Below are 21459 nucleotides of genomic sequence, written 5' to 3'. Positions count from 1 at the left end.
ACTGGATTATGTTGATCTCTACTAACTGTCTCGGGACAGGTAAGAGTTGAAGGTTATTTCCAGTAGACGTGTATTTTAATCGTGTATACCTCGTCTCTCTTGTTAGCCACCTCTATAATCTTTGAAGATTTATATATCTTACTAGTATTGTGCTGTATGTATTTTTGGTACAATCTTCCTGATGTTTTTAGGGGATGTGATTTCACTTTTATTCTAAATCCACTTAGAAAGTACTTTCGCAGCACCCACACACGTGGTCATGGTAACTACTGCAAAACTTCCCCAATTCATAAAAGGTGGTATAAATTTAAAGCCATTAAATGATCTTGGACATACTCTCTTCTGTTATGACCACTGATAAAATGTTTATGTAAAAAGGTGAGGGAGGAAAGCAGAATTTGCTTAAGACAAATTGAACTAACGATGTAAAAAATGTATAAAAGCAGAATAGCATTCAATAAACCAGTGGGTGTTTTAGATGGAGGGCAAAAAGAGGGCAGATGAGACAAAGTGGACAGGTAAAAACTTGCTCAACTTCTTAGTCACTAGTTGGGTGCCCTAGTACTGGTCTCTTGTGCCGGCAGAAGCAACTAATTCTTGGAGAAGAGAGGTAGCTGGAGCTGAGTTTAGGAGATGGCTTACTCCCGCTTTGTTAGAAGCTACCTGTGGTTACTCTTTTAATGTTGATGACTAACCATAGCAGCAGCATAAATAATCCATATCGTCAAGATTAAAGGTCTGTGTAAGTAGACTTTCAGTTAATTTTGGGGGGGAGGTTGTAATTCTCCTCACACTTTCTTTCTAACAAGGGAAGAACCAACATATTCTATGATGGTGTATATACACACATACACACATCAAATGCACTAGCTCAGCATCTGAATGTAGCTGTTGTAGCTGTCTTTCTGTCCTCTTCTCCCCATGGAGACCCTTTAGAGACAATATACTTAACATTACAGTACCATTGAGTGCATGGAGTTGCACCTTGTGAATACTTAAATTCTGTTCTGAAGGTGGCAATAATTAGGGTGATGATCATGGGAAAATGAAGTAATGTTTACATCATATTGGTCTATCATTGTATGTAGGTTTATATGTGAGATGTATCTGTTCGTTTTATAGAGAGGATCCCTTTTTTTTTCCCGCTTTTTTACAGCTTATTTTACTTGCGTGATTTTCAACCATCACCTGCAAGTATTTGAGCACTTGCCAAAATTGTGCGCTGATTGCTTTGAGACTTCTCAGCAGTATAAAGTCCTAGTCTTTGCCTTCAAGGAGCTTACAGTTTATGTTGATGAATTGGTATTCCTAGAGAGAAGAGAGTAAGCAGATGTAGCAAATAATGGAAATGCTCAGTGAGAGGAAAGGGGTGCATTTGGCGGTGGGAGAGAGAGTTGGCTGGGCCATCAAGGGAAGAGGCCGAGCTTGAGGAGTCTTGACAGGAGGATGAGGTGGAGACTTGACTTTGATTCTTGCTGTCAAGGCATTTGATAATGGAAACTGGATGTGTGGGTATCGAGCTTTCTTGTGAATACTGGCACTCCAATTCATTGAATAACGACTTATTTTGTACAGAGGATGGTGGCAGGGGCTGGAGAGTCACGCTTGAAGACGAGGTCTGGTTGAGGAGAGATGAAGTGGGGACGAAGAGTGGACAAACAGTGACCTGCACTGAGACACGTGCTGCGATGGGGCGCACGTGAGTGCTTCGGGACCCCCTGGAGAGGGAGTTACTAATTTTGGCCTAGAAGTCAGGGGGGCTATGCTTTCGTGGTGACGTCGGAGCTGGGTGTTTTAAGGTTCTAAAGGGGCATTCCGGGCAGTGGAAATCGCAGGAAGTGGCACCCGCGCGAGGGGCACGGCGACTCGACTCGCAGTGACTTCAGGGCCAGCGTTGTGCGTGTTTCTGGGCGTGGGGAGGGCAGGAGACTTCGCGGGGTCTGTGAAAAGTACCGTGGTCGTTAAAGTGCTTCTCGGCACAGAAACGAGTTGGGTGTTAAGATGAACACGGCTGGGAGGAGCCTGGTGGCTGCGAGGTCGGTTAGGAACTAGAGCTGGATAGAAACCCAAGGAGTGGGGTGGCAGGAGAGGGTGCACTGGGAGAAGTGCAGGAAGTGGCGAAGGGCCTGGAGGAGAGTGTGAAAGGACGTCTGCAGGGCCCCGTGAGGCTCCGCTGGGTTCGGCAGGAGGGGTCGGGGTTGCCGGCCGTTTGCGTGCGTCGGGCAAGTGCACCCCTTCCTCTCTCACCACGGAGGGGACCGTCCAGGCCCCGGCAGGTGTGCCCGTCAGCGAGCCGTGCGGGCCGGGCCCACCTCGCTCAGAGGCTCCAGCCCGTCGCTGTTTGGGCCGAGAGGGCCTGACGTGTGGACGTCCACACCGCTTCCCTCGAAGGGAACCAACAGCGACAGCTTCGTTCCATTAGAACCCAGACTTCCCGGGAGTCCAGATTCGGGCGCCTCCTCCCAGCTCCCCTTCGGAAGAGGTGGACGCTCCGAGAGGAACCCGGAGGCCCGGCGTGGGGGAAGCTGCGGGCTGAGCGGAGGCGGCCGCGCCCTCGCGCCGCCCTCCGCCGCGCCCGGCTCCCGCCCCCGGCCTGCCGCCCAGCGAGCGTGCCCGGCGGAGCGCGCCGGGCCACACCGCGGGGCGCGCGGTCCGGGCTCCGGGTCTTGGCGGCGGCCGCGGGGGAGGCGGACACGTGGGAGGGCGGGGGTTTCGACTTGGCCTCGCCGCCAGCCTCGCGGGCTGGCCCAGCCCCGGACGGGCGCACGGAGGCGGCCGCTGCCGTCGGGGTGGTGGGCTCCAGACGCGGGCCGGTCCGCCCACACGCTCGCCTGCCCAAAGCCGGGCCCGCCGCCCTCGCCTCGGCCCTCGAGGTCCAGGTCCCGCCCGCCGCGGGCCGGGGCCGCGAGCGCCCACGTCGAGGCGGGCCGGTGGGCGGCGCCGCGGCCGGGCCGACCCCACCTCGCCAGCGGGACTTGGGGAAGTCGGAGCCCCGCCCCCCACCCGCGGCTCCTCCCCTTCCTGCCGGCTCGCTCGCGGCCGCCCGCCGGCCCGCCCGCCTGGGCCCGGCGCGGAGCCCACTGCTCCCCTCGGCCGCCCCGCCCCGCCGTCTCCCCGCCCCTCCCACGCGGGCGGCCCGAAAACCCGGAGCGCGGGAGCGCGGCTCCGCCGGGCCGGGCGGCCGTACTGGGCATGCTCAGTAGCCAGGGCAGGTTTTTTGGTCGCAAGTAGGAAGCTTTTTGCACTACACCGGAGAGGGGGAGCCGCGGATCCAGCCGCGCCGCCTGCACCGCCGCCGCGCCCGCCCCAGCCCGCTCGGCCCCGCGGCGGGGCGCGATGAGCCCGAGCCCGCGCCGGCCCGCCGGGGAGTGAGCGCGGGCGCCCAGGGCGCGTTGCGCAGCTGCTCCTGCGCACAACCCCGCCGCCGCCGCCGCCGCCGGCCCGCACTGGCCGCGGAGTGCGAGAGGCTCGTCCGTGCGCATCGCCCGGCGCCGGGAGCGGGAGCAGGAAGCGCAGGCCACGCAGGGACCCAAGTGAAACAAAGTGCCGGCCGCCCGGCGCCGCGCCCCGACCCTGCCCCTCGCGCCAGCCCGCCAGCAACTCCGCCGCCCACCATGGCTTCCGAGGAGCTGTACGAGGTACCTCCCCTCCCCCCCGCGACCCTCGGGCCGTCCCCCCGCCCGCGCCCGCGCCGCCTCTTCCCGGCCCGGCCGCGTCCAGCCCGACGGCCCGGCTCTGCCGCCGGCGCCCGCTGGCCCCTCCCCCGCCGCGGCCGCAGTTTGCTGGACGGGAAATGTGTGCGAGGGGAGCCCGAGCCACGCTGCTCCGAGGGGGCCCGCGGGCCGTGGGACTCCCGGAGTTGTCAGGCTGGGGGTGGGGGCGTCCCGGCCGCGAGGAAGTAGCGCTGACACAAGTGACTTGCTCAGACTGAGCCCAAAGTGTTCGAAGCCTTCATTACCGCCTGGCGGGGTCCGTGGGCGGTGCTGGGAGGGTGTTTTTCCTGTCCATTTAATGAAGCTTTTTGGAGAGGGTTTTGCTTCTGCCTCAGGGTTGGGGGGACCAGGGCAACTGTCTCTCGACTCGGCTGCTCCAGCCAAAGCGACGCAAAATACTGCACCGAAAATGCTAAGCGTTGACCACATGTTTTAATTAGGTTAGCGTTGTGGCCAGAGCCAGGAAATTTAAATTTAACGCTGATACACCGTCATTCATTTGCGCCGCAGCTTTGAAAGGAAGAAAGGGCACAATCAGAACTCTAAGTTATGGGCGATGGGGTTGCCAGCTTCAACTTCAAGTTTGAGAGTTACCAGTTTGGATCTTTAGACATGTTTTGTACGTCTCGATGTTAACTTCTTGATGTATTTCTAAGACTTTCTGGAAGTACAGAAACTTGGAAGGCTTTCTGTTCTTTTGGATAAATGACTCTCTGGTTTTACATAGGTTTCTAAATACATCTTCATAAGAGACTTAAAACTTCTGGCTGCTCTGTAGACTCACCTTTATGATCCGTTTGGGGACCTGGGTGTTTAGGGACTTAACTAAGCATCTATAACAAGTATAGCCCCGTGGCCCCAGGTGATCCTTCCTTCTAGATGCATTACAGTTACTGGCATAGAATGGACCTTTGTTGCCAACAATGGTAGTCTTCTAGCAACTTTTGTTGCTTTTTAAAAACAAGTGTTTGCAAAAGTTCTCAGGAGGTTATGTATGTGGTCATTGTACCTTAGCTGACACTGAAAGTGTTCCATTCTTTTCAACCCTTTTACGCGTTAGTTGTGCCTAGTGTATTAGTTATTTGCGGAGGTCTTCCTGGTCTCAAGGAGCGTCCCTTGGGGGCGGCGGGGGGGAGGAATAGAAGTAGGCTAGGATGCATGAGGTCTTCCCCTAACAGGGTATGAGGGATTTTAGTTTCTACATTATACCATTCGTTGGTAGTTTAGTATTGAATATTCACTCTTGTATTTGTTTTTGCGGTTGTAAATAATTAGATTCACTAATGTTTGGATGAGAGTAGCACCTTATACATAAGTTGTATCCTATGTATGTAAAAATGACTCTGAAGACAACATATTTACCACTAGTGCACTATAAACTAAATTTAGTTCTTTCTGTGTTTATTGTTTATCTTCAGATTTTCTACTCATTATATTCCTGGCAGATGTCATTTATATGTGACATTTTGTCCTAATTTTGTGTTCATTCAGCATGTTTAATAAATGTCATATGGAGGTTCCATAGAGAGGTATGGAGTTATGAGAATGGTTCATGCCCTCAAAGAGCAAATAAATAAGTACAGTGCAAAGAAATGATACATCTGCACAATTGAACTTTTGTGGGTTTTATTTTAGTTAGCTTTGGGGGGGAAAGTATTATAGAAGTATAGTTGAGGTGTAAATGTAAATATGTATAGTTTTCTAACTTCTTTACTTGTAGGCAACACTGTGATTATATTACGATTGAAAGTTGACATTTGACAGTTTCTCATAGCAGTTGAGAGCCTGGATTTGGAGTCAGGCAACCTAGTTATTGAATTCCAACTCTGTCACGGGTAAATTGGCCTTGAATGCTCAGTTTCCTCATCTATGAAACTGGGATTAATGCTTCTCTCATAGAGCTGTGAAGTTTAAATGAGGAAATATGTAAGGCATACCCTATAATTCGCATAGCAAGTGCACAGTAAGTGATGATTATTATTATATTGTAACTGATCTAAAAACTGAGCATAGCTCCCTGAGGCCTGCTTTTCTTTCAGAAGATATATAGTTGTATTGTTTTCATCTGGGCAGTATTATTTGTGGGGCAGCAAAGATATGCAGTTGTAAATGAGCACTGTAGTCTGAGGGCTAGGAAGAACACTGAGGTACTTTTAGTGGCCAGGTCAAGGGACATTTGTTGCCTTGTTTTGTCCAGTTCTGCCTAAATTGAAATAAAATTTCATGTTTGGTCTAAGGCTCCACAAATCTAGAGGAAGAGGAATGTATGGACAGAAGAGGAACTGCAGAGCCTTGTTTCTTTGTTATTGGCTTTTTTTGAAGTAACATGGTATGGTAGGAGGACAGGTCTGCAGTAGATACGTGGTCTTAAGAAGTGAGTTACCTAACAGCTAAGCCTTCATTTTCTCACCTGAAAGGAAGTATCTCTAACACTTTGCATGGAAACTGTTACATGGTAATAGGTCCTTAGTAAATGTTTAAATGGTTATTGAAACTATGTTTTGTAAGGGAGCAGATCCTGGAAAAGATGGATGAAACTTCATCCTTCCAAAATCTGAAGAGTTGAAGGGTAAAATAGATTTACTCTGCATTTCCAGCAGCTAGGATTAGGAGAAAACAGATTTTTGATTCAGCGTAGATAAGAACCTCATAGCTTTCACAGAAAGACTAGCTGTCCTTTAGATCACACTTTTTGCACAAAGGGCCAGAGAGTAAGTATTTTAGATTTTGTGAGCCATACGATTGTTGTTGTAACTACTTAGCTGTGTTGTAGTGCAAAAGCAACCATAAACAATATGCATATGAATGAGTGCTGTGTTCCAATAAAATTATTTATGGACTAAAATTTGAATTTCTTTTCTTTTTTTTTTTGGTGGCTGGCCAATATATGGATCCCAATTCTTGACCTTGGTATTTCAAGGCTGTGCTCCAGAGTGAGCTAACCAACCAGCCCTCATGTCATTCTTAGGTGTTATGAAGTACTCTTCCTTTTTTAAAAAAAAGTCACTTGAAAATGTAAAAACTGTTCTCAACTCTTGGATTCCACAAAACAAGCAGTGGACTTGTTTTGGCCTGTGGGTTGTGGTTTGCTAGCCCCTGCTTTTGGTGATCGGCTGTCATTGTCTGTTCAGGAACTGAGATTTACTCTAGGGTTTGGGCATGTGGAGTTTGGGTGGAGTAATTAAAGGCCTTCTAACTCCAATCCCAGCTCTAGACTTAGGGCTAGAAGTTCAGGGTCCCATTCTTCCCTTCTACCTGATGGTTACTTGTTAAGTAACTAACTTTCTTATCAGTAAAACAGGGATGATGGTAACTGAAGAATTGTGATGCTTAAATGACTGACCTTAGCATGTAAAAGCAATTTGTTGATAAAATGCTATATGCCCAGTTGATAACATCACGAAACATCTGTATCTTCTAAAAGAAAAAAAACCACCCACCTCTCAAACCTTGAAACCAAACCTGTTTTCCTTCTTTGACTTTTGAGATTTCAGAGTATCCAGTAAATTTGACTATGTAACCAAAGAAAACCATTAAGTTGAGAGGACCTTAATTTATCTAGTGGTCAAGTAACCGTAAGACTTTATGTGGGGCCAAATAAGGAATGTACACTGTAATGAAATGGAAGAAGCATTCTCTTTATTTGAGCGTCTTAAAGCTGCCTTTTTTTCCCTTAGTGGATGTAGAGTTTTTCCTCTGAAAACTACTGTAACAGCTAATTTAAATTTCGATAAGATCTCAGTGATCTAGTCTTGACCTTCTGAGATGTCTATACAACATATGTATGTTTTAGTGAATCCAAAATGGAGGTAAGCTTTTAGTAGAGAAATTGTACCTGGTTTTTTTTCTTTTTTTTCTTTTTTTTTTAAAATGTTTTAAAGCTGATTAGTTAGAAGGGATAATCAGGTTTGGGGCAAAGGTGTATTGAATCTGTCTCCTAACTTTGAGATAAGATTGCTGCTTTCTCCTATGCAAGGAATTTATGAACACTGACAATTATAAATAAAATCGAAATGTGTAGTTCAAATGGAAGTCACAAAGATTGGGAAACCTTCCATGGATATTGGTCAATGTAAGGCAGCATCTTTTGTGTATGGTGTAGCTATCTCTGAAAAGATTGACATTACCAAAATAAGAAAAGAAAAAGTGAGCTATTTGACTTCTAGAGTTGACTGTGAGGCAGTGAGGTTAAATGTATATGTGTGTTTTGAAAAATTAATAGACTATCTTAAATGCTCTTTATCCTGTGAATTGCTGAGAATATTATTAATTTGTTCAAACAACAGTGTAGACACATTTCATTTGCTATCCCTTTGAATTTGCTTTTAATTCCTTTGTACCAGAATATGTCTTCTGTTCTTGCTGTGATATATCTAAGAATCATTGACTTTTTCCTCATGCTCTGTAATGATTTTAACCATGGAGTATATTTTCACAGTAGATAGGAAACACTTTATTTGTAGTGTTCTGGTTCATGGTTTTTTGAATATCTTTGATGTGCAAAGTGCAAAGCTAACCCCAAAATGAGTTCAATTTTTATAAATAAAGAGCAATTGTCTTTATATTGTGTGTGCTTGTGGGTAGAACAGGATCATTTTGGGGTCCTTTAAAAATACAGACTCTTAGGCCCAAACCATGAGACTATAATTTGTAATGTTTGGATGGAGACAGGAATCCATGTTTCAAGAAGCTTTTTTCTGGAATGCAGGTGGATTTAGGAACCTCTGGATTTTGCTCTTCTTTTGTTCAGACACAGGCTACAAGTGGAGGAGGAGAGAGGTGAGGGTCTGCCTGGCAGAAGAGGAGCTTTCAGTGAATCAAAATGGTCCTTTTTGCAAGCTCTTTGACCATTGCCAGTTATTAACTGAGTTGTTACAAGAAGAGAATATTAAAAACACTAGGTAGTTCACTAAGGGTGTTGTAATTTCTGTTTTCTATCTTCATTGTATGACATATTTGTCCACTAGAGTGTAACTGCTTAAAGCTAGGGATCATTTTCTGGTCATTATTTTCCACAGTTCAGATTATTGCAATAGTTGCACAATTGCTGGGAGAGTGAATTAGAGGAAGGACTTTCCACTCCTGACCCCTTACTTCAAGGTTCGTCCTCCCCCCAAACATGCCTCATACTGTTCCTTTTACACTTAGTTTCTCCTCTGCTTACATGGGCTCAACTCTAGGACGGGAGAGAGCTTCTAACTTTACTGTTTCACACACAAACTTAATTTTCTTCAGCTTTTGAAGCTGGACAAAGCCTCGGGTCCATGTTCTCCAGGGAGTTGGGAAAGTGTATTAGTCTGTCTCTGTTGCTTGTAACAAAATACTTGAAAATAGGTAATTTATAAATAAATAAAATTTATTCCCTACACTTTCAGAGGCTGGGAAGTCCAAAGTCCAAGGAGCACATCTGGTGAGGGACTTGATGGTGGGTGGTGACTCTTCACAGCAAAGCAGAGTGTCAAGAGGCAAATGGCTTGAGCAAGAGAGAGCTAACCTGCTTACTTGCTCTCCTTATAAAGCCATCAGATCCACCCCATTACTTCAATTCATTCACTAGGGCTTGATCCTCACAATCTAATCACCTCTTAAAGGCCCCACCTTTCAATTACCATGATAGGATTTCCCACTCTCAACACTGTCACAGTAGAGATGAAGTTTCTAATACATGAAACTTTGGAGGACACATTCAACCCGTAGCAGAAGGACCATATTTGTATGAAAATTTATACAAGGACATATGAGTATTTTTCTGGGAGAGAGGATCAAGAGCTTTCATCTGATTTTCAAGAATTTAGGACCCAAAGCAAGTATTAAAATTACTCTCAAGACCTTTGAACTAAGACTTGACATTCACTGGCCTTCACTGAACACTTTGACATTGTCCTTGTCAAACTCATTTCTCTAGCCACAGAATACGGTTAAACCATATTAAAATCTCGCTGATTGGGTTTGGAATTTGATGCCATTTCCAGTCTTTAAGTGGCTGTTCTTGAAATTATGCATGCATAAAGTCTTAAGTTAATCAATATTTAATGCCATTTCTGACAATACAAGGACTTTAGAATCCTTCAATTCTAACTTACGTGAACTTACATGCTACTCTTTCTGGTGTTTTATTATTGTCCATGAAAAAAACCCTTACAAAATAGAATGTTATTATTTCATACAAAGTTTGTTTAAATTTACCTATTTCTTTACCAGTTTTTTTAGTTGTCAGTCTTCTATCTCAGAACTACCTTTTGGGATTATTTCTTCTTTTCTCAAGTATGTCCTTTAGAGATTTCTTTAATGAAAGACTATGGATGGAAAAGTTTCTAGTTTTTTTTATTATCTGGAAATGTCTTTATTTTGCCCTCATTTTTGAAAGATAGAATTGTATCTCAAATAAAACCAGTTAATTGGTTATTTTCTCTTAGCATTTTAAAGATACTATTCCATTGTCTTTTGGCTTTCCCATTCTTGTGGAGGTTGTAATCAGTCTAGATGTAGTTACTTTATAGGTGATCTGTCTTCTGTCTCTAGTTTCTGAGAGCATCTTTGACTTTGGTGTTGTGCAGTTTTACAACAGTGTATTTTGTGTGACTTTTTTTTTCTTTCTATAATATGATCCTTTATAAATACAGTATTCTTTAAGGTAGGACTATTTTGGATTTCTTCCAATGACTTTCTTTTTAATAATATGTTGTGCTGCTTTTATGGATCTGTGCCACATCAGTTCTAAAACAGTCCTGGCCAATTATCTTCAAATACTGCTTCTCCTTTGTACTCTTCTTCTGGAATTCCAAGTAGGTGTGTATTGGATCTTGTCATTCTCTCCTTCCTCTGTCTTACCCTCTCATTTCACTTCCTTGTTTTTGTTTTGTGTGCTGCATTTGGGGTTTTTTCTCAAATCTCACTTCTAGTTCACTAATGAGATGTGTTTAATCTACCATTTAATTCACCCATTGAGTTTTTAAACAATTATGTTTATTACTTCTAAATATTCTGATTTTTTTCTCCCCCACCAAATCTGATGCTCACTTTGTTAGTCTTTGGTGTTTGTCTACACTTATGGTTAAGTCACTCATAATGGTTGGGTTGGGGGAATTCACTGAGGCACTTGGCATATTTTCCTTGTTTTAAGTAAAATATTAAGAATTATATTTTATTGAAGATCTAGCTTTTGTGGCAGGAGACCCTTTGGAGCCTCATTTGCTTTTTTTTTTTTTTGCCAGAATCTGAAGAAACCTTGTTGATTTGGAATTTATAGGATGAACTGGGAGGGGGCCAACACTTGAGATTCACCTAATGATATTGAAAGCACAAATAAAATAGATCTCAAGGGGACTCTTTACAAAAATGGGTACAGTAGTTACAACATGATTGCTTTTGAAGCAAAATGTTCTACTTCTTTGCCTGCCTGCCTTGATATATAAGTGTACCATCTCTGTCTTTTCTTTACTGAGGTTGGCTTGTTCAGTTGGTCTGAGCCATTGTGGCCAGAGTTGTCAGCTTGCCCTGTGCACACCTAAACAGCCCATCCCTCCTCTGTACCTGCCAATTGCCGAGGTGGGTCCCCTGGCCTGCCAGCTTCAGTGTTGGTCTTTATTCAGATCCTCATTAGAGATTTCCACCAGGACTCCTATCCTCCTGTTCAAAATCTGTGTGCCCCATGTAACTTTTTTTTGTGCTGTAATTATCAGTGTGCACTTATTACACATTACTTTCTCTAGGTATGAAATAATGTCATGTGTATTTTTCTTCTAGAATGGTCAGCTCCATGTGTCTGTTTTTTGGTGGATTGTAGTGCCCAGTCTTTTCTAGTCCACCAGTATTTTGGTGGATTGTAGTGAAGACATGAATGTAGTAAATAGTCTATAATTGCCGACTTTTTAGGTAAAATACAAATATTACAGTGATTGGAGTTATGTTGTTTGAAATTAAACCATAAATGTGAGAACTGTGCATTTGTTATCTTGTTTGGGGGGAAAAAAACCTACATGGTGTTTTGGAGGAGAAATAGAGTTCTAAATTTGATACAAATAATTGAAAGATAAGAGGAATTGTGTTCCTAGAAAGAGTATTTGAAATGATAGTATTGAAATGGATTTTACGTTTAGCTCATTTGTGACTCATGGGTAGGGGTCAACTAACAATAGTATTGTCTAGTAGGAGAAGTTAGCTTCAGTATATTTAGGAAATGTCTTTACTTTTTCTCTTATTTCCATTTGTAATGGGCTCTGCTGTATGAAGTTTTCTAGGAATTAGTGGTTTCCTAGCATTTGGTAAAACCAAGCAATGTTGATTGCATGTCATGAACATTCTTTGGCTAAAAGTGTACCCATTTTTCATCAGTAGTTTAAGAGGCATGTGTGAAAAGAGCTATCAAGAATGGTTATGAAAACTTTTTGGCATGTGAGTGTCCATAAAGATGGTAGCTTTTCACAGTTTCCATTCAGGTACTCCCAGCAGCAGCAGAGAGTAAGCAATATTCTCTTAAAGAGATGGAGGTGGGCAGGGGAGTCAAATGGCCTCCACAAGCCTGACCTGGTTTTGAATGCTCATTTACTTGAAAAATGTTTGTGATGTTAACAATGCACTCTAAGGAATTTGGGGGATTTGATTGTAAATGTTTTAAAAATACTTAACAGTTAACTTTTCTCCACACTTGAGTCAAGTTGATGTTTCAGGAAGATGTGCAGTGAGTTAGTGGCTTTGTATTATAACCCTATCTCTTGCTGTGTATGTGTACTCTGGTTTCAGAAGCAGGGACTTATTATGTTTTCTTTCATAATGGTCATAGGTGAAGGAAGTATTAGCTGATGGGATGATATGTAAGTGAAAAAATTTGGGTTAAGTAATAAATGATATTTTAAAAATCTTGTTTCGGTAATTGTTTTTACCAATGAAGTTTAAAGATACTTGTTTTCTGTCTAAAATCATCTTATTGATGAATGTTCAAGACAAGGTGCACTAGCTGTTTTTATCTCATCTGCCTGCTGTTCTCTGTACTTCGTGGGAGCATTTGTTGGTCCCCTGTTAGAGTAGGGGCCAGTCTGCTTCGTAACTCCTCCTTACCCATGGGCTAGACCAAAGTCCCTTTAGCAGAGCTCCCTGACTTTGAGGGAGTTTCCAGTCCTTATGTCCTCTCCCACTCCTGAATTTTCTTGTCCCTATGTCCAGCTCTGGTACCTCCAGCTTGATTTTCCTCCCTCTGCCAGGTCCTCTTTCACAGTTTTGACTCTTGACCCGGGCTCTGCACTTGCAAAGCTCTGGCCTGGGAAGCAGGAGGCTGACGGCCCACTTTTGTTCACCTCACTGTTTATCTGTGCAGTGCAGAGAGAAATTCTCTCTTACAACTCAGCCCCCTGTGGAGGAGTGTGGCCAGCACTACAGGCCCCCCGAACTGTCTTAGTCCTCTGACTTCCCTTTTGTATGCAGATGAACTTTTCAGCAATAGGTAAATGATTATTTTATTATCACTTTTAAGGATGGAAAGGGGTGTGTGCGTGCTTTGGGGAGTGCTAACTGGACATAGGACTTGTTCTGCTCTTTAGAGTATACAAATATGAGTATGTACATGAGTAAAATTTCCCCCAGAATTATTTCACATGCCATCTTTCAGCACCACTAAATTCTGCTCGTAAATGAACTTTTGGAGAATGTCTTGATTAAATTGACCAATACATATTAAATGTGTATTCCTCGGGGAGGCGATCCTTCCTTAGTAGCTTGAGGTTGGGGCTACTTAAAAATGATGAGTTTGCAGTGATTATGTAGAATAAGTTTACATGATCCTGAAAATGAGATCTTGTTGAAGTCTGTGTCACACTGCGTCAGGAAGAAGTGTTGAGCAGACACATTCAGCTTGCCCGGGAACCTGGCCAAAGTCAGCAGAGGAGACAGTGGTCCCGAGGTGGACACCTTTACAGCAGCGCCACCCCTCACCTTTGTTGAAAGGATGGGCTGGGAGTGAAGATGACCAGAACCAAGAAGTGGAGATGAAGGAAGGATTGCCCTAGAATTCATGTCTCTTGTAGACATAATTCCACTAAAAAGAAGGCTAAAACCACAGGGTCCTTGTCTTGGGGCTCCAGATGGCTAAATTCTCTTGCAGTAGAGGGACGTGCCTTGGAGTTAGGTGAACTATTTTTTCAGTAGTGGAGCAGATCTCTCCCTTTGAAGAAGAGGGCTCCTCTTAGAGTTCGTAAAGGAACTAAGAACGTTAATGTGCCCCAGGCTGGCTGGCGGGTCAGCAGTGCAGGGTTGGGGTGCCCCTTGTGTTTTGAACCTGCACTCTACTGGGTGACGGTAGGAACTAAAAGTAGCTTGGAATTCCCTCCTTTCTGTGCTTTTGCACCACCATTCACCTCTCAGAAGTGGGGAGTTAATTAATATCTAAGTGTGGCTCAGGAATTCATCTGCCCAGCTAACAGCCAGCCCCCTTCCTGCGCCCCCTGCATGACCGCAGCTAACTGCGCTGCTCTTCTCTTCTGGGCACGGACGTTGCTGCTTCTTCCACTGAGCTCGGCAGAGCGGCTGAGGGGGCCTGGAGGCGGTGGGAGCTGGAGCCCGCCCTGTTCTGTAGCCACGTGGGGTCTGTGTCCCCCACTAACCCCCCCCAGGAGTGGAGGCTCACACGTTGCTGCTTCCAGTTTTATACTTTGTTCCAGGAATAGCCAGGTGGTGGTACTCCTTCATCCAGAAGCTCCTGGTGCTCGATTGCACTTTTCCCCTCAGCAATATCCCCAGTAAGGGAAAAGATCCAGGGACAGACACCTCCCCACCGTGTCTGTCTTGCTGGGCCAGCCTCACATCTGACTCCCCAGTCTAGGCTGGTGCCACCTCCAGGCATCTCTCCCAGGCTCAGGAGGCAGGAATCCAGTGGTTCAAACTAAAATACCTTCTGCCTTCTGAAGACTGGAGTGCTTTTTGAGGGGCAGTGTGTTTCAGCAGCTCCTGTCCCTGAAAATGGCTGTGGGATCAGTGGTTGAACTAAGAGCTGTTTCCAAACGACTTTGTTTTGTGTGCTCCAGCTCTCTTTTGACATTTTTGGCCTTATCTAACTTGGGTGGAGGGATGTGAGGTGGAGTGTTGCTGCCTTTGCCAGCTACTCTCTCCCCTCCCTGGACCCCTCTCCCCAGACCCTGCTTTAAAACCCTTCACCACCGCACTCCTCATGTAACATAGAACCATTCAGAGAAGTTCCTGTTCTTAATGAAAAAATCAGGTGGACAGTAAAATCCTGTCTTTCTAAGCGAATCGACTTTCAAACTAGACTAAGCTGCTCTTGTATTTGTCCCTCTCACCGTTCTCTACAGGTCGTTTGTCCTTGGTAGAAAATGGGCATTCTCGCTCCTGTTGCACATCGTTCTCAATTTAGGACACATCTTCCAGCTGGGTTTTTGCTTGTCTGTGTAGACACCTATCATAAGACAGAAGAGCAACGAACATATGGGAAGATTTACTTCTCTCCCTAGTTATCTGTTTTGGGTTTATGTTAGCAAGAAGCTTACTCTTTCAGTAAGCATCTGTGTTTCTGAAAGGTGGTATTTGAAAGACTTCTTGAAGAGTTTACAAATAATATAATAATACTGATGAAACTTTTTACATGTGAAGATTGCTTAAGTTTTTTTTCAAAATCTTTTTACTTAGTTTTTAATGAGCAATTAACAATAATGTGACTTAATACTGTATGTAAGTGACCTTTTGCATGCTATACAAAAACTTGCCAGAGTTCCAGAGGTGTTAGCCTTTGTGGTTTAGGGATTACTTTAAGGTATTAGAGATGTTACTTTTCTCTAAGAAATATGCTAAACAACAAGAATCACCCCATTTTTCTTGGTTTGAGGACTGGAGTTATGAGGATTCCTAAAACTCTTTGTAGTATAAATTGACAGATGATGATAGTTCCATTGTAAAAGACAAACAGGATCCTAGTTAATATCCTAATCTCCCTTTTCTTCCATGATCACTGTGCTTGGGTTCATTAAGTGGAATATAGAGCAGAAGTGACTGAAGTAATGACATTTTCTTTTCTTTTTTTTTTTTTTATTTGGCGATTGGCTGGTGCGCGGAACTGAACTCTTGACCTTGGTGTTATAAGGCTGTGCTCTAACCATGTGACCTACTGTGCCAGCCCTGACATAGATACAGGATAGGAAGTCTCAACTAATACTTGCAATTTCAAAGGCAGCCAGTAGGTTTCCTGTGCACAGCACCATGGAATTCTTTCCTATGGACCTAAAAAAGAGTGACTAATAATAGGGTAGAAAATCAATAAGCTTTGTTTACGAGATTTAGCAAATTTGCAAGGAGACTAAACTTAATGCATCATCATGGATAAGTTTTTCAAGTTAAGCAGGTGTCTATAATGAAGCATAAAATATGGATGAAAACAGATTGGATTTGTTGAAATAGGTTAAATGAAAATTTTGTTCAGTGAAAATCAGGAAGTACACACTTTGTAAGAGAATTTGAAGGTTTCTACAACAATGATGAATACAAATGATGGTGATTTAACATCTTTTTGCAGTAGTGTGTTGAGAGTACACAAGGAGGGGAGGCTTGTCCAGTGCAGACATGAAGAGATGCGTGTGCAGTGAGTGGCAGGTGTCAGCATTCCTAGGAACCAGGAAAGCACCAGTGTCAAGTAAACCAGCATGTGGTCCTTGTCACCAGCGGCAAATTGATTCCAGAGGCTCACATTGATGCAGTATGTAGAAATTAGGAAGTTTTGAGAATCGTAGATGCAGAGGAACAAACCTGGGGCCTAGTGGTGTATTTATTAGGATACCTCATGTATAGTGTGTGAGAAACCACTTTTGATGTACAACATGTCACCAACTTTACTCACTAGACTTATACTTTTAAATTACTTTAGTTAATTCCAAAATTCATTTCTGTAGCAGGGAGTGCAGATTTGGCACCATGGAGAATATTCAGAAAACTATCTGAGGGTGAACCTAAGAGAGGAGAAAGTTCTAAAATATTTTATGTTGTCAGCAGCCCCTAAGGACTGAGTTTGGCCTTCTAAGGTCACTAATTAACTAGCTGATGTTCACTTGGTAGGCAGGCCCTTTAAATTTTCAGAATTTCTGTAGTCCTGTCACCTTAATTATGGTTTCTGTGTAAATACACATATTTATTGAGAAAAGAAGATGGAAGTCAAAGATGAAAGAAAAAAATCCCATGCCCTTCCACCCTGGGCCATGCACTGTAGACGACCATCATTCTGGACATCTCCCCGTAAATACAGTAAAAGAATGTATGTACACAGATAATTATTACATAAAAACAGAATCATATACATGGCATTTAGCAGAAGACAAACAGAAGTTAATGTGAAGGAATTGTAGAATTTTATGTGAAAACCTTTTTATGTCATTGGCTCACTTTTTCCTTTTTATCGATTTGTTAGAAATCTTTATATGTGATAGATGCTTATCTTTGTTATATATGTTGGAAATATTTTCTGATATATGGCTTTGTTTTTCATTAAAAATTTTTTAGATCGGTAATACAGTTATGTTTCACCTGCCAAATTAATGAAATTTTACATTTTAACATAATCAGTTTTTTTCTTCATTTTGTTTCTTAACAAATCTTTCCTGTCCCAAGGTCATTACTCTTCTGTATTTTCATCTAAAAAGTTTGCTTTTTACAGTATGAACTTTAATCCACTTGCAGTTTGTTTTTAATATGTGGTCTAAGACTGGGGTCTAATTTCTTTTTAAATGCAGGTAATCTGTTGCTGTCATTTATTCAATAGGTCATCTCTCCCCCACTTATTTGCCACTTCTGTCATATGAGGTTTTCATTGATGTGTGGGTCAGTTTCTTTTGTTCAATTGGTGTTTGTCTTTTCCTGATTCATACCACACTGTCTTAATTAGCATGGATTTATAATAAGTCTTGGAAACTTGCCCTACCAGATATCTTCATCTTGTTCTTTTCTTTTTGGCAAATTTCTCGGCTCTTCTTGGTGGTGTGCTCTTCCATCTGCACACTGGAATTATCTTGTCAAATTGCATAAGAAGCCATGTTGGCTTGAAGTTGACATGTTCATGGATTAATCTGCAGCACGGGAGATTCAGCAGTAGGCATAACAGATAAAGCCCCTGCCCTTGAGAGGCTTTTGTACTAGTGGTAGCAGCAGTCTAGTTATGATCGGGAGTGCTAGTGGCTTGAGGTGTTGTTTGGTAAGGTGATACTGGAGACTGAGGTTGGAGGGTTCTTGGCGAGTTTGAGGGCCAGCGTGGAGGCTAGTGTGTTGAGACAGAGGAAGAGAATGGTGGTTGGGGTTAGGTTGGTAGGGGGTACATCTAGGACCTTGTGGATATGCTAAATACTTGAATTTTATCTGTAGTAAAACGGGAAGCCATGGAGGAATGATGTAGTGAAATTAAAAATTTTTAAAGATTATGCTGGATGCTATATGGAGATAACTGGAGGGATGCTAGGAAGGAAGCAGGAGACGGAATAGTCTAGGCAAAAAATGAAGGTAGGGCCGAGCCCGTGGCGCACTCGGTAGAGTGCTGCGCTGGGAGCGCAGCGACGCTCCCGCCGCGGGTTCGGATCCTATATAAGAATGACCAGTGCACTCACTGGCTGAGTGCCGGTCACGAAAAAACGGCAAAAAAAAAAAAAAAATGAAGGTAGTTTGAAAATTGGGGAGGGGGTTAATATTGGGGAGGTAGTGATGAGTGATTGCATTTTGGGTATGTTTTGAATGTAGAGGTAGCAGGCTTGGCTGTTGAATGTAAGGGAATGAAAAGGAATGTAAAGAACCCAGGATTTTTAGGCTTGAGTAACTAAACTGGACTTGCCATTTGTTGAGATGGGGGTTACTGTTTAGGGTGCAGCTTTGGTTTTATTGCCAGGGCTGCTGGGTGGGTATTAGGAGTTGGGTTTTAGACATGTCAAGCTGGAGGTGTTGGGCAGCAATAAGCTGCACAAGATGAGAGCTCAGGGCAGGGGATAATTTTGAGAGTTACTAGTATATATACTTGGTTTTTAAAGCCATGCACACATTTAATCATCTAGGGAGTAAGTGTAAGTAGAGAAGAGGTGCGAACACTACTCCTGGGGGCACTCTAGCACTTGTATCCTGTAGAACTTGGGGGAGATAAAGACGCAGTAAAGAGACTGAGAAGAGATGTGGGCAGAGAAGTAGGAGAACCAGGAGATGGTGGTGCCTTAGGAGCCAGGTGAAGACAGTTTCAGGGAGGGAATGAGCCACCATGTTGGGTGCTGCTGCTGAGCACTGAGAATTGACAGCTTTAGCGTCATGGAGGCTCCTTGGCAGCAACTATTTTGGTGGGGTGTTGGGGACTTGAGCCTGGTATGGGTTCATGAGAGGATGGGAAAGAGGATTGGAGGTGGTGATTATAGGCAACCCTAAGGAAGAGTTTTGTGACAAGGGAACCAGGAGAGCAGGGTAGGTGCTGGGTTTGTTTGCTGTAAGATAGGAGAATTACAGCATGATGGGGAAAGCTAATAGGAAGAGAGAGCGCGCACACAGGTACAATTGCTGGCATGGTTACCTGCAGATGCGAGAAAGTTTTGGATCCAAGAGAACGTTCCTTTACTCAGATAGCTAGCTCCCTTTACCTCAAGTGTTTTAAGAACTTTTTGAAAGTTTTGCACAGCCTTCCTGGATTTATTCCTAGAAACTATAGTTTTTTTTGTTGCTTCTGTTAATAGGAGAATAATTGGTTACTAGTGGTTCAAGAAAGGCTGTCTGATCTTATATCTAGCAAACTTGTTAAACTGTCTTGTTGTTTGAAAAACTGTAGATTATTTTAGATTTATATGTAGGCAATCATAACTTGTGCAAATAGGGATAATTATATTTTTTTCTTTCCAAACTCATACCTGTTATATATATTTTCTTTCATTGTATTTTCTGGGACCATCCAGTACAATGTTGAATATAAGTTGTAAGAACAAGCATTCTTGTTTTATTTCTAGTTCAAAAAAGGAATGGTTCTGTAAAATTGTACTATTAAGTAAAAGCTGTAGAGGTTTTCTAGGTACTCTTTTCTTTCTTTTCTTTTTTTTTTTTTTTTTTTGTCTTTTTCGTGATCGGTCGGCCAGTCCTATATAGGATCCGAACCCGTGGCAGGAGCGTCGCTGCACTCTCCTGAGTGCGCCACGGGCTCGGCCCTCTAGGTACTCTTTTAATCAGGGTAAAGTTCTGTTTCTAGCTTGTGAAGAGTTTTTAATCATGGTTATTGAATTGCATTTAATATATTTTCTGCATTTATAGAAGAAAAGGAAAGGAGGTGAAATAATTTTCTGCATTTATAGAAGATTGTCATTTTACCTCCTTTTAATTTTTAAAAGTAGTATAAATGTGTTTTCTGATGTTGAGTCATCCTTACATTTCTGGGATAAATTCTGTTACAAGTATTTAAATTACGTTGCTAAATTCTTTTCCTTATCATTGTTAATAATAGCCACACGAAAGAGACATAACCAGCTTAATGTTTTTTCTATTCTCAGGCAGTTTTCAGAATCTTTGGGTTCTATATTTTTTCTAGATTTGGTCTTACTTGCCTATAAAATCCTCTGGGTCTCTGCTGCCTTTTAGGATAGGAGGGGAGATATTTCAGTATCCATTAAAGAAGTAGATCTTATTGATTTATTAGTGCTTTCTATTTCTTAGGTCAACTATGGCTTTAAGTTTTTTTATATTAGGAGATTTTTAGGATACATATTTAAAAATCTATACTGGATCTTTGATCCAGCATCTCTCATGCTTTTTATGTCTTTTATGTTATCTCTCTTACTTGATTTTTTTTGGAGAATCCGTTTTTGATTTTGTTGACTCTTTCTGTTGTATCGTTGTCTTCTACTTCAGTATTTCTTGCTCTTTTATTTCCTTCTGCCTTCTTCAGATTATGTGGTTCTCTTCCTAGTTTATGGAGTTAAACACTTAGCTCATAATTTTCTTATATGAAGGCTATAAAATCATACTTTAAGTACAGCTTTAGCTGCATCTTGTAAGTTTGATTTCATTATTTTTTCATCAAATATTTCTAGATTTTTTTCTGTTTATTTAAAATGTATAGCTTTTTTTTATTAGGATATTTATTCCTATGTTTTAAAAGCCAAAAAGTATAAAAAATTGACAACCCCAGGATTTTTGTTTTTGAGGACATTTAAATTTCTAAGGTGAAATTTTTTCTTTCTTTACAATTAGAATTCAAATTCTAATTGAATTGCATCATGGTCAGAGAATGGTTTTTATGAATATTTGAAATTTATGGAGTTTCCTTTTGTGATCTTGTAAAAGATTTTATTTAGGGATTAGAGTTCAATATTTGTTTTGTTCAGGGTTCAAATAAATACATGTATATCAAACTTGTTTATTTTCTTTATCAAATATTAAGTATACCCTTCATTTTTTCTTGCTTGATCTTTTAATTAACTGACACAGGTAGGTTAATTTCCTAAGATTATAGATTTTTCTGACAATACACGTTTTGTATATTTTGAGCCAAAGTTTTACATGTATACAAATTCGTGATCATTCCTTCTATTAATTTGTAGTGCACCTCAATTATTGCATTTCTCCCTTAAATTATTTTGTTTTGTTTTATTTTTTGTGGCTGCCTGGTTAAAAAAAAAAAATCAGAACCCTTAACTTTCGTATTCTCAGCACCATGCTCTCTCAAGTGAGCTTACAGAATTTGTTTTTTTATGCTGCTGTACTAACTAGTTTCGGTAGTATTTTCTAGTCGTATATTTTTCCTTTCTTTTTA

At 42.5% G+C, this 21459-nt stretch overlaps 1 protein-coding gene across 2 annotated transcripts in view; it reads left to right on the top strand.

Annotated features, from left to right (window-relative positions):
• The first annotated feature begins 3390 nt into the window (after positions 1–3390).
• CDYL (chromodomain Y like) overlaps positions 3391–21459 on the top strand; it is a 175530-nt gene continuing 157461 nt past the window's right edge. For both annotated transcript variants that reach the window (XM_063096884.1, XM_063096883.1), the window contains exon 1: positions 3391–3638. In XM_063096884.1, the coding sequence (XP_062952954.1) occupies positions 3615–3638 (24 nt within the window). In that variant the 5' untranslated portion in view covers positions 3391–3614. The remainder of the gene's footprint in view (positions 3639–21459) is intronic.

Source organism: Cynocephalus volans, chromosome 5 (genome assembly GCF_027409185.1).
Source record: "Cynocephalus volans isolate mCynVol1 chromosome 5, mCynVol1.pri, whole genome shotgun sequence".
Lineage (NCBI taxonomy): Eukaryota > Metazoa > Chordata > Mammalia > Dermoptera > Cynocephalidae > Cynocephalus > Cynocephalus volans.
This window is presented reverse-complemented; position numbering and strand designations above follow the sequence as displayed.